The following is a 12,870-nucleotide window of genomic DNA, read 5'->3' as shown; positions in this document are numbered from 1 at the left end:
GCCCCGGTCCGGGAAGATCCCACATGCCGCGGAGCGGCTGAGCGTCCGGAGCCTGCGCTCCGCAGCGGGAGGGGCCACAGCGGTGAGAGGCCCGCGTACCGCAAAACAAAAAACAAAAACCTTAGGTTGAAATGATAATAGATAAGAGGTAAATGACCTTGTTGACATAAATTCTCTGGGAATCCAAAGTACTCTGTTGGTCTAGCATCTCAACAATAGAAGAGATAATTAGAAAAATTTGCATTCTGATGACTAGAGGAGCACAAAGAATAAGAGATTAACTCTTAAAGGGGTAAAGGTCATGTTTAAATTTCCAACCTACACATTCTCTATTTCTTTTTATTATGATATAGTTCTTTAATAAGAGGTTCCTGTCTTAAGCAATTGAATTTTCTTTTTCTTTTTTTGGCTGTATCAGGTCTTCATTGCTCTGCGTGGGCTTTCTCTAGTTGTGGCGAGCAGGGGCTACTCTTCGTTGCGGTGCGCGGTCTCTAGGCGCGCAGGCTTCAGTAGTTGTGGCATACGGGCTTAGTCGTGGCTCGCGGGCTCTAGTGTGCTGGCTCAGTAGTTGTGGTGCACGGGCTTCGTTGCTCCACGCGCGGCATTTGGGACCTTCCTGGACCAGGGTTCGAACCGCGTGTCACCTGCATTGGCAGGCAGATTCTTAAACACAGCGCCACCAGGGAAGCCCCCTCCAGCTTCTCCGTGATGTCCTCTCCATTTTCAGCCAGTCAAGGGGAGGTGGTAGAGGAGAAGAATACGCATTCAGACCTGGGACTGGACAACTTCTTGACTTCGGGCAGCCCCGTTTCCTCGGCTTGCCTTGCTGTCTGTGAGATGAGTGCAGGGGTTCACTTAGTTGAGCTTGTTCTGCTCCTTTAAAGTCTCAGAGCCTTGACTCACCCTGCTCCTTCAGTCTAGAATGCTTTTCTCTCCCAAGGGCTCCGCTCCAAAAGTCACTTATTATAGGACACTCCCCGACAATCCTTCTGGAGTTCGTCAGCCCTTTTTGCTATTCCCCCAGTAATCCCTGCAAGTACCATTCATATATTCAACAAATATCTGTTGAGCACCTACTACATGCCAGGGCCTGGAGAGTGTATTCTAGGGCCTGGAGAGTGTAGTTCCATGGAACAAACCAGATAAAAATCCTTATCCTTGTGGAATTGATAGTCTAGTGAAAAAAACAGACAATAAGCAGTAATCAAGTAAGAAAATGATATGATATGTTGAAAGGGGAAATAGGAGTGGCGATGGGATTCCACTTTAAGCAGAGAAGTGACAGAGCTTCACTGAGAAGATATGAAAGGATGGGAACGTGAGCCATACAGGATACCTAGGCAGGCAGCAAGTCAGCCATACGTGCCAGGCAGGTTGGGGGGAGAGGGAGAGCGAGGAGGCCATTGTGACTAGAGCAGGGAAATGGGGGTAGAGGTCAGGAAGGTTATGAGTGGCCAGATTCCATCGGCCTTGTAGCCCACTGTAAAAGTTAGAATTTCTACCTTCGGTGAAATGGGAAGGCTTTAGCGGGTTTTCAGTAGAGGAAGTCCATAATGTGTTTTTCGTTTTTTAATCATCTCTCTGGCTGCAACGTGAAGAGACAAGAGAAGAAAAGTGAAATCAAGAAGCTATTGCAGTAATCCAGGCGAGACACGATGGTGGTTTGAACCATTGTGGTGGCAGGTGTGTAAGCCATAAAATTAATATTTGTTTAATTCAAGTTGCGGCATTAATTATGGCTTGCAGTGAATGCATCACTAATATGCTTCTGCGGTGGGTTTTTGCAGCCTGGATTTCGGAGAAGGGTAAGGAAGAGGGGAGGAACGGTTTGAGGTTACCAAGGTAACAGAACATCACAGATCTGAAAACCTGAGACGGCTCTAGGCCATTAGGCCTCTGGCGCAGCAATAATTCCGCAGCTGGGACCACCAGCGCTTCCCAAAGACCATGCGCAACAGGCCGGGCTGGGAGCCTATGGAAAGCACGGGACTTTCGCAAAGCGGGACAGGCGCATCCCGGGAATCGTAGTTCTGCGCCCCTGCGCAGGCGCAGTGAGCCCCCCGCCGGTGGGGATTGCGCGCGCAGCTCCTGCAGGACCAGTTTCTAGAAGCTTGTTGCAGTGGCGTGGGTCATGGCTGCGGGTCCTGACGCAGGTAGTGGTAGCCCCGGGCCCTTATTTTGGGGGCTGCGGCCAGGTCGCCGGCTCCGAGGGCGCACCTTGGGCAGGGTGGGGGCCGAGGGCAGTCTCGCTGTGCACACCCAGCGGCGCAGCTTCTGCGGGAGGTGGGCGCGCTCCTGGATGGAGCGTTCTTCATCGCTTCCCTGCGCCCATGGTCTTGCAACTTCGCTACTTTGGTATTTTGGGCGGGAAAATTCATTATGTGAGCATGGGGGTAGGGGACTGTACCGTGTATTACGGGTTGTTAAGCAGCCTTTCTGGCTCCACTCATTAGGTACCCGTAGCATCCCTCCTCCTTAGTCGTGATAGCCAAAATGTCTTCAGACATTGCCAAACGTCCCCTGCGGGGCAAATTCCCCCCCGCACCCCCGTCGTTTGAGAACTTCTTTCTGCCTGCGTCACATTTTCGCAGAGCCTTTATTGTAAGCTCCCTGGAGATCGTGACAGGTGCCTTTCTTAGCCACTGCAGAGTCTCAGGTGTCCAGCGCGGTGCCAGGTACGTGGTGGGCGCCTAATATTTGGCGGAGGAATAAATGACGTCATGCATACTGTGTGGCGGCCTTTGTGCTCGGAGGTGGGTAATTATTGGTATGATAGTTGCAGTTGGAGGACAGTGTCCTCACTTGCTGGAGTGAAGCACATCTCAGACTGTATTGTCATTTCTTGGGTGCTCTGTGAGGGTGGGGGCCCTGTCTGACCGTCCATGCCTGTCTCCTTTGTGTCCCGCTCTCAGGTCATTGTATATGGTCAGTTATTTGTGGAATGAGAAAATGCGTGCAACACAGGCTCTGTGTAGAAGAGTACTTGGGCATCAGAGAAAGCCCATACAAGAGGTGACAGTGGAAAGGAGTCAAGTTTTAATGAGTAAGCTTGGTAGGAGAGGAAAAGAAGGCAGCATTCCAAGTAGAGGGAATGGCTGTAGTGCAAAGGCGGAAGGAGTTAGAGTTTCTGGAAATGGAGAGATACCTTCTTACGGCTGCAGTGTCCATCAGGGGCAGCTAGAGCTGGAGGTGAGGTCATCAGGGCAGGGTTTCTAGACCACCACTTGTAGCTTCAGTGTTTGAATTTTATCTTGAGGCAGTTGGGGAGTGATAGGACCATATCTTGCATATTAGAAGGAATCCTTAGGCTTTGGGGTGAGACTGAATTGAAGAAGGCTGTACTTAGGTAGTTTCAGTAGGAGAGATTCTTATGAAATAAAGCCACCAGAACTTGGTTATTGATTTTTTGAGAACTTTGAGAGTCAAATATGAAGTCAGGTTTCTCAGTTGAGCAGCTGGTGGGAAATTGTGTGGCCATTCATTGAGAGAGGGCAGGAGTGGAATAGGTTTGGATCCTCTTGTAGCAGTGAGCCTTTTCTGATATGTTTTGCTGATGAGGAATATTTAGTCAGAAGAAACTGTTTTCTTGGAGGGTACCTTTAATTACCCTCAAGTAACTTCTCAGCTTCTCACCTACAGAGAAAATTATTCTTTTAATACAGTAGGGCAGTTCTAGGCCTCTGAGAATGTGTGTGTGTGTGTATCAGAACCAAACTAAGAACAGTGTTTTTTTAGGAGTCACAATTTGTTTCATTTATTTCATAACTTATATTTCTTGACAGTTTCTGCAAGGCCATAACGTGGATCCTTGGAACACTTGATATTTTGCTGGAGAGTGCCTTTTGGTGGCCTGTGTTGACACTCAAAGTCTAAAGGGGACTGAATTCCTCCTGGTGATACACATTGCAAGCCGGAGTAGCCTGAACGAGATGACAGCCATCTCCCCAGATCCTCACACTTTGGTCTCAAGTGAACAGAACAAGGTGCTAAGAATGGAGACCCCTGGGGATCAAGAAGCTCTCCTAAGAGGAGACACTGCTGACCCAGAGTTTTTCAGACAGAGGTTCAGGTGGTTTTGTTACTCCGAAGAGGCTGGACCCAGAAAAGCCCTGAATCAACTGTGGGAGCTCTGCACTCAGTGGCTGAGACCAGACATCCACACGAAACAACAGATTCTCGAGCTTTTGGTGTTTGAGCAATTCCTGACCGTTTTGCCAGGGGAGATTAAGATTTGGGTCAGGTCACAACATCCTGAGAGTAGCGAGGAAGTGGTGACCCTAGTGGAGGAGTTGACCCAAGTGCTTGAAGAAAAGGAAGGTGAGATTAATAGATGGAGGGAGGAAGTGGGAGAGATCTCCTCAAGATATGAAACTAAACTCCCTAAAAGAGCACTTTCATTTAATAAGTGATTCTTGCTCAAGCCACTGTGCAAGGACTATGAAGAAAACACATTACTACATAAAACAGATGTGTTATTTCATCTTAATATACCTTATAAATATTTCAAAGATTATTATGAAAACTAAATACATTAAAACAGTGGGTATATGGAATGAATGAAATCAGATTTTGTGAGCTTATAAATTGAAAGGATATTTTATGAGGTGGGGGGGAAGCTTGGATTTTAATAGGAAACTGTATCTTTGGCTGTCCTCTGTGTCTTCAAAGCGTAGGGAAAACTTTTTTTCTGTTTTTTCTGACCTTTTCCTCCAGAGTAACATATATAATAATTTCTAGTCTGAGGAGCTCATTTAAAAGGTTGGACTGTTTTTTCCTCCCCTTCCTAGATATGATCTCTCAAGATTCTGTTATTTCCCAAGAGGAGAACCCTGACGAAGATAAAACAGTTTCTGTTCCTCCAAATACTGAGTCCCAGGTAAGCTTCCTTTCACTGGTTTTCATTCATTCATTTTTTTTTAACTGGAAAGTTTCATTCTTTTTAAGTTAATTTGTTAATTGAGGTCTGATTGACTTACAACATTGTATTAGTTTCAGGTGTACGATGTAATGATTCGATATTTGTATATATCGTGAAATAACCACCACAGTAAGTCTAGTTAACATACATCACCATATATGGTTACAGGTTTTCATTCTTAAGTAGATACTCACTGAGTTCCTCCTGGCTGGTATAAAGATGCTAGAATAATTAAGACAGTCTCCTTTTCCTCACAGTCTTCACGTTCTTAGAGCTCATTCTTCATATGCTATTTTACTTCAGTTACCAGAATTGATCATGTCTGACTCTAATAAAAACAAAAATATTTATTAAAATTCAACAGTTATTCCTGATAAAATTGGTCAGGTGGAAATAGGATTATACTTCCTGAACACGATAAGAAAATTCTCCACGTGGATAATGTTGGAAAATTAAAAGCAGTCCTCACAATAAAAAGTAAGAAGATAAGGATGTCTTACCTTACTGCTATTAATGAGTATTTTCTGAGTATTCTAGCCAATACAGTGCTAGAAGAAGGAAATGAGGTAAGTATAGATATGAAAGAAGCAAGTGTATATTACTTACAGATAATGTACTCTTTTTGGAAAACCTCAGAGAATCAACCGAACATGTACTGAAACTCATACAATAGCTGAGAAAAGTAGCTGGTTACAAATCAGTAAGTTTCCTGTATACCAATAATTATCAGTCAGGAAAAAAATTCTTATTCACAATGGTAAATAATAGTGCTCTGGTAGGCTGATAATGGCCCCCTGAAATATGTCCACTTCCTAATCCCTGGAACCTGAGAATGTTACTTTATTTGGAAGAAAGGTCTTTGCAGATGTGATAAAATAGGGATTTGAAATGAGGAAATAACTCTGGATTATATGGGTGGGCCCTAAATGCCATCACAAGTGTACTTAGACAGAGAGCTTGAACACAGGAACAGGAGAAAGGGACATGGCGATTGGAGTGATAAGGCTGCAAACCAAGGAACACCACGGAATGCTGACAGCCAAGGAAGCTGGAAGAGGCAAGGAATGGATTCTCCCTCAGAGCCTCTGAAGGGCGTGCAGTTCCCGCAACACCTGGATTTCAGACTTCTGGCCTCCAGAATTTGGGAGGATAAATTTCTGTTGTCTTAAGCCACCAGAGTTGTGGTAATTTGTTATAGGAACCACAGGAAGCTTCTCCAAGTGGTAATAGTCACTCTGCTGTACTGCCTCTCAAAATGTCATGCTGTAGAGGATGCTATGGAAAGTGTGTTTTAATGATTAATTGTGCTCATTTGTAATTTGGAGTAATTGTAAGTGTGAGTTTGTCATTGAACACAGATCCTTGTTTGATTGTGATAGAAAATAATTGCTATTTAGAGCCAGCTAGAAATTACAGTTTAGAATATAGTCACTGATGTTACTCTTACATGTTTAATTATTGCTTGTAGAGCTTACATTAATTCTGCAGATTCTGGGTTTGGGAATGTAATTTGTATCGTTCATTTAATATTTTCTGTTAATCCTAGAAATCAGTGTGTTAGGGTGAATTTGATCAGTGTTAGACATTCCAGAGAATCCTTGTACAGCATTTCACACCGGGAACTAAATGGCAAAGGCAGGGATTGTTCCATAATCTTGTGTCACTTGTAATAGATGTATAACAGCCACCTTGAAGTTTGCTTTGGAATTCTCAAAAACTTGAATACCATCAAAACTAGTACTTTATATCCTAACTACTTCTCTGAATTCTTAGGATCTGTTTGGGAATAACCCAATGCAAAAAGGCTGTCTTTGGTGTTCTAGGAATCCATGACACTCAAGGATGTAGCTGTGACCTTTTCCAGAGGAGAGTGGAGGGCACTGGAGCCTTCTCAGAAGGAGATATATAAGGAAGTGCTGCTGGAGAACTATAGGAACCTAGAATTTCTGGGTAAAGACATCTTCTCATAATCTAGCATCTAAGCTGGGTATCTTTTTGTCCATTCTTATTGAAAGATAAGTGCTATTAACTGTTTTGGCTGGGCTTACAGGGGTGATGTGACTAATCCTAAAAATGGGTCCTAAAAATGTACTTTCCTACAATGTTTTCTCCAAGAAAGAGTCTTTGCTTCATTGAGCTGAAAATGTTGAGCATCATTTTGCTGTTGCCAAGGCCATACCTTCCCCGATGTTCTCCTCAAATGCCAGTATTGAAGTCTCTTTGGCAGCATCTTTTCTTCCCTGGAGAACCAGAAGCTGTGAATGTTGGAATGTCTTTGTTCTAGGCAAAAACAGCCATTTTCTATTCTTTTCCCTATGAGCAGGCTTTCCAGTTTCCAAGTTAGATTTGGTTTCCCAGCTAAAGTGGGCTGGACTACCACGGCTGCTGCAAAAACAAGCCTCAAGAGGCTCCAGACCAGGTGAGTTGGTGAAAAGTGGAGGAGGAAATTGAAGTAGTTGCTTTACCAAACCATTTGGAGGAATTTTGGAAATGTTGGGTGGGCTAGGTGCTAACATAGATGATTAGAATATCCACCTTGCCTTCCTGGAATGTTCATTTTAACAGGGGAGACTGTTAGTTTGGGTCCTCGAGAAGCAGGTGCCCAGATACAATTAGCCAGGTCAGAGACTTACTGGGGAGAATTCCAGGGAAGGAAAGCAGGGAGGGGACTGGAAGAGGCTGGGATTGCTGTTCAGAGCATGATGCAGGTCTGACACCTGTGACGAGAGAGGGAAGGAGGGAAGGCTGGGTAGGACGAGTCTTAGAATGAAGTGCAGGTTGAGGAAGTCTTGGCAAAGCCAAAAAAGAATCTTCCCGCCAAGAGTTACCTATCACAGTCGTATGCCTCACGGAAATGGGCCTAGTATCCCTGCCATACTTGTCATTGACTGGGAGCACCCATGGGAAAGTGGCCTTGGTGTGATGCTGTGGTGGTCATTGAGCAGCAGCGGGGGGCTGTTGGGTAAGCACCCCAGAGGAGGAGTTCTTGAGAGGCACGTTCCCATGGATGCCATAGATGCAGACATCAGAACTAAACGTGTTGGTAATGGGAGGTATGTCATAACGATGGCATGTGTAAGGAGCGGTGGGAAGATACAGGAGCAAGGGCTTAATTAACAATTGAATTGAGTCTTGGAGAAGAAATAGTTCGTTCAATGGACAGCATATATAGTATAATCAATTTGTTAAAAGGAAAAAAATGTACACATACATGTATATATTTAAATGTATAGATACATATGGGATTTACTGTCTGGAGAACATTCATGTTAACCCTGGTTATCATTGAGGGATTACATTTTTTCTTTATTCTTCTCTTCCTTACACTTTAATAATAAACATATTAAGTTTGTATTTTTAAAAATTAAACTATTACTTATATATCAATACCTTGGTTTAAGGAAAAACCAATAATTTACTTTGCTCTATTCCATCTTATTAACCATTTATTTTAGTCAACCTATTGGCTGTTTCCAGCATAGTTACACAAATAAAGGACGGCAGTTGTCTTTTTATGTTTAAGTACATTGGGGAGAGTTATTTTGAAAATGGATTCTAAAAATGTTTTGAGTAAAATCTAGCAGCATTGGTATAAATACTGCCTCTCCCCGCAAGATGCTTATGTAAAAGAAGTATCATGTAGATGTACAACTTATTTAAAAAGTCATTTACAACGGAATGGAGAAAAAGGTTTTGACAAAGCCAGAATCAAGGGCTATGATTTATAAAAAGCTCGTGCAAATCAGTAATGAACACTGAGTATGTTAGAAAAATGATCAAAGAACTTCAGCAGATAGCAAACCAAAATAACTGACAAAAATAAAATTTAAATAGCTGTTAACATGAAAAAAGTGTTCGAAATCACTGGTCAACAATGTAATTTACATTTAAGGAACAGTACTATTTATTATGAATCAAATTTGCAAAGGTTTAGAGAAAAAGCATTTAACCATAGATGAGTAGTCAGGTACTTATCATCATGTATTATGTGGTGATAGAATTTTTCTACCCTTTGGTTCAGTGATTCCACTTTTATGACTCAGTTCTGAGGAAATATTAATCATTTGATAAACATGCCATAAGGAAATAACTAAATAGTAATATATTGATATGAGGGATTATTATGTGATTAAAATCGTGAAGAATCAACCAATGAGATGGGAACGGATTATGAATAAAAAAAAAGTAACCCTACATATTATACATAGATATTCTATTCTACAATGTTCAGAAAAATTTCCAGAAGAAAAAACACAGAATTTTTAATAATGGTTAACTTCTGGGTAATAGGATTTCATGTCTTATTTTATTTCTTTATTTTTTGAAAAGCACTCGTTAGCATTTAATGAACCTCCCTCCATGTAGCTTCAGGCTGCCAGGACAGTGCCCCCCCCCCCCCCCCCGCTCCCTGCCAATCTTCTCAGCTCTTCTGCTGAAGAATTTGGCCTTCAGAATGACAGGCTGCTTTAGGAGCTCTCTCTTCCCCAGAACTTTGTAGTAGCCCGATTGCTCCACATTAGTGATAGAAGCAGCTCCAGTCTTGTTTTTGGCAGCATTTAGCGTATCTGCTCACTGACCAAGGTCCACAGTTTATCCAAGTTGACATTGGGGCAGAAGCTCTAGTTCCTTGCTAAGTGGTAATGCCTTGTACCAACTTTCCCAGAGTAACCCTGGGTGATACTTGTTGAAATTGACCCTGTGGTGACATGTGTCACCAGCATTACCCTGGACTCCCAGATGCTTCTGGTGTTTGCTGATGCGGTCATGACTGTGGCTCATGTGGCCCCCTAAGCTTCCAGGTCTTTCTTAGTCTGGATGGAATGTTGGTGACTGTCAAGTCTTGAGAGCCATCCAGGGTTTCGTATTTTATAGTTATCTGGTTAAAAAAACGGTCTTATGAAAGTGACACTAGAATCTCATAACTAAGAGCCAGGATGAATGATGTGGTTAATAAAGGAATTCAGCGTTCTGAGAGGAGCACAGATCTCAAGAGGGTGGTGTTGGAGATTGTGGGACTCGTACCCTAGGCCCTATCAGATTTCTGTGTTTGTGATAGTGAAGGTGCACAGGGATTGAATTCTAGGCAGTATGAAGTATTAAGATGCGGTCGTGTAGTAGGGACACTAAATGGATGCCTGGTTAGAGTATTCATAAAGTTGGTAGGGCCAGATTGTTGTAACCTTTGAAAGTCTAGCATAGGTGTTGTTGAATATCTGTGATGTGATTAACATTGTCTATAAACTTAGTGCTATTTGGCTGCTTTGAGGAGAGGCAGTATGGTATAAGGGTCAAAAGTGTGGGCTTTGGTGTCAGACTGGGTTAAAAATCTGGCTCTACCACTTATAGTACATGTGACCTTGGGAAAGCTGCTTACACTCTTTCTGCCTAGTTGTCACATCCATAAAACAGGGATAATAATAGGACCTACTTCATAGAGTTATTGTGAAAATAAAGTGAAATACAAGTAAAGTGTTTGGTATGGGACCTGGCATTTGGTAATTATTCAGTAAATGATTACACTATCATTATTATTTGGAAGGAGAATAGATTGGATGGTAAGAGGAATAAGTTTGAACCTATTATAGAAATTTGAAATGAGGGCGAGAACTTGCATCTCTAACTATAAAGCACAAACCTTTCATCTTCCTCAGTATTTTTCCTAAGCTCTAAGTTTCCCCAGTTCCCTCATGTCACTTTTCCCTTCCCTGTTTTATGAGACTCTGAGAATTATCCACACCCTGTTCCTTACAGTCTCTACTGTCTCTATTCCTATTTTAGTCCCAAATGCAGCAGCTTCCTTTATTGCAAACAGGAAATATTCTATTTGTTATTTCTTTTAGAGTGTGAACTTAGCGGTGAATTGAAGGAATCTGGCGGAAATCAAGATGTTCTTATGGAAGAATCGACTTTAGATAAAATAATAGAAAGGTATCTAATGAGTGGTGATTGTGACTTGACAGGAGAATCCTGGAAACATTATGGCAGACTAGAGGAGTGTCGTAGTGATAGGGAACATTCACAAGTAGCAATCACACAAAAGAAAACTCATGGGAGAGGCAATAAGGGTGAGGAATTTGACTCAGAAAAGAGCCCTTTTGGAAATAACTTCAAACCACCTTCAGACCTAATTAAACATCTCAGAGTCTACTTAAGGAAGAAATCTCGGAGGTATAACGAAGGCAAGAAACCCTTCAGTTTTCATTCAGACCTTGTCCCAAACCGCAAGGAACACAGTGGAGAAAAACCACGAAAATGTAATGAAGGCAGGAAAGCCTTAAGTCACTCTTCATCTCTGACTGAACATCAGAAACATCAGAAAATCCATTTGGGGGAAAAGTCCCAGAAGTGCAGTAACTGTGGGGTAGCCTTTACTCAAAACTCATCCCTTAGTAAGAGAAAAAACTCCTCTGCATGCGAAAAATGTTGGAAAGATTTAGGTCAAGATGCAGCCGTAGATAAAGACGAGGGAACTGAGACTGGAGAAAAAACCCATAAATGCAGCAAATGTGGAAAAGCCTTTGGCTATAGTGCCTCACTGACCAAACATAGGAGAATTCACACTGGGGAGAAACCCTATATGTGCAATGAGTGTGGAAAAGCCTTCAGTGACAGCTCATCACTCACACCACACCACCGAACCCACAGTGGAGAAAAGCCCTTTAAGTGTGATGATTGTGGAAAATCTTTCACCCTGAGTGCCCACCTCATTAAACATCAGAGAGTTCACACTGGAGAGAAACCCTATAAATGTAAAGAATGTGGGAGGCCCTTCAGTGACAGTTCATCTCTTATTCAGCATCAGCGAATTCATACTGGAGAAAAACCCTACACGTGTAACAACTGTGGAAAATCCTTCAGTCATAGCTCATCCCTTTCCAAACATCAGAGAATTCATACTGGAGAGAAACCCTATAAGTGTGGTGAGTGCGGGAAAGCCTTCAGACAGAATTCTTGCCTTACCCGACATCAGAGGATTCATACTGGAGAAAAGCCGTATTTGTGTAATGATTGTGGGATGACTTTTAGCCATTTTACGTCTGTGATTTATCATCAGAGACTTCATTCAGGAGAAAAACCTTACAAGTGTACCCAGTGTGAGAAAGCCTTCCCTACCCATTCGCTCCTTAGCCGTCATCAGAGAATTCATACGGGCGTAAAGCCGTATAAATGTAAGGACTGTGGGAAATCCTTCAGTCAGAGTTCATCTCTTAACGAACATCATCGAATTCATACTGGAGAGAAACCCTATGAATGTAACTACTGTGGAGCAACCTTTAGTCGAAGCTCAATCCTTGTAGAACACCTGAAAATTCATACCGGAAGGAGAGAATACGAATGCAACGAATGCGAGAAGACGTTCAAAAGTAATTCTGGCCTCATCAGGCATCGGGGATTTCATTCTGCAGAGTAATTCTTGGAAATATAGTAAGGTGGGGGGTGGGATTTAGTCACAGTTGTCCCTTATCAAAAATCTGGGGTGTAAACTACCACAACATTGATTACTAGGAAATTTAGTCACAATTGTCCCTTATTAAAAACGGGGGGTGTAAACTACCACAGCATTGGTTAGTAGGAAATTTAGTCACATTAGTCCCTCATTAAAAACCTGGGGTGTAAACTGGTGCAGCATTGATTAGTAGCTGCAACTTTGATGGGTTGGCAGCTAGGAAAAAGATACTTTTTGTAATTCACCCCTCTTTGCAAGGATGTCACCTTTCAGTAGATAGTGATTCGGGTTGGTTAAGTCACATGAAAAGAAAAGAAAGTAGTATGAGATGTGAAATTCTGAAAAGCCAAATGTGAATTTAAAAAGCAGGAGAGGGGTGCACAGGGCCCATCTTACTAACCTCTTCAGATTTTCTTCTCTCCTAGCTTCCAATTTCACTACCATGTAGTTTTATAGAAAGAGGACCTGACTGTAGTCAGGTAATCTGGGTTCTGTCCCAGTTTGC

General features: G+C 42.6%; 1 protein-coding gene across 2 annotated transcripts; it reads left to right on the top strand.

The window, feature by feature from the left end:
- The first annotated feature begins 2,110 nt into the window (after nucleotides 1-2,110).
- ZNF483 (zinc finger protein 483) lies at nucleotides 2,111-12,618 on the top strand. 2 transcript variants are annotated; one of them, XM_030859021.3, is made up of 6 exons: nucleotides 2,111-2,153; nucleotides 3,783-4,317; nucleotides 4,788-4,876; nucleotides 6,742-6,868; nucleotides 7,242-7,337; nucleotides 10,759-12,618. In XM_030859021.3, exons 2-6 carry the CDS (start codon nucleotides 3,930-3,932, stop codon nucleotides 12,327-12,329), a joined length of 2,271 nt encoding a protein of 756 aa, XP_030714881.3. In that variant the 5' UTR covers nucleotides 2,111-2,153; nucleotides 3,783-3,929; the 3' UTR covers nucleotides 12,330-12,618. The 2 variants fall into 2 exon arrangements, with proteins under 2 accessions (XP_030714881.3, XP_060156608.1); XM_060300625.1 differs by lacking the exon at nucleotides 2,111-2,153 and having other exon boundaries at nucleotides 3,843-4,317; nucleotides 10,804-12,618.
- Nucleotides 12,619-12,870: the final 252 nt, after the last annotated feature.

Source organism: Globicephala melas, chromosome 6 (assembly GCF_963455315.2).
Source record: "Globicephala melas chromosome 6, mGloMel1.2, whole genome shotgun sequence".
NCBI classification, from domain to species: Eukaryota; Metazoa; Chordata; class Mammalia; order Artiodactyla; family Delphinidae; genus Globicephala; species Globicephala melas.
Note: the sequence above shows the minus strand (reverse complement) of the source record. Positions and strands in the feature narration are given on the sequence as shown.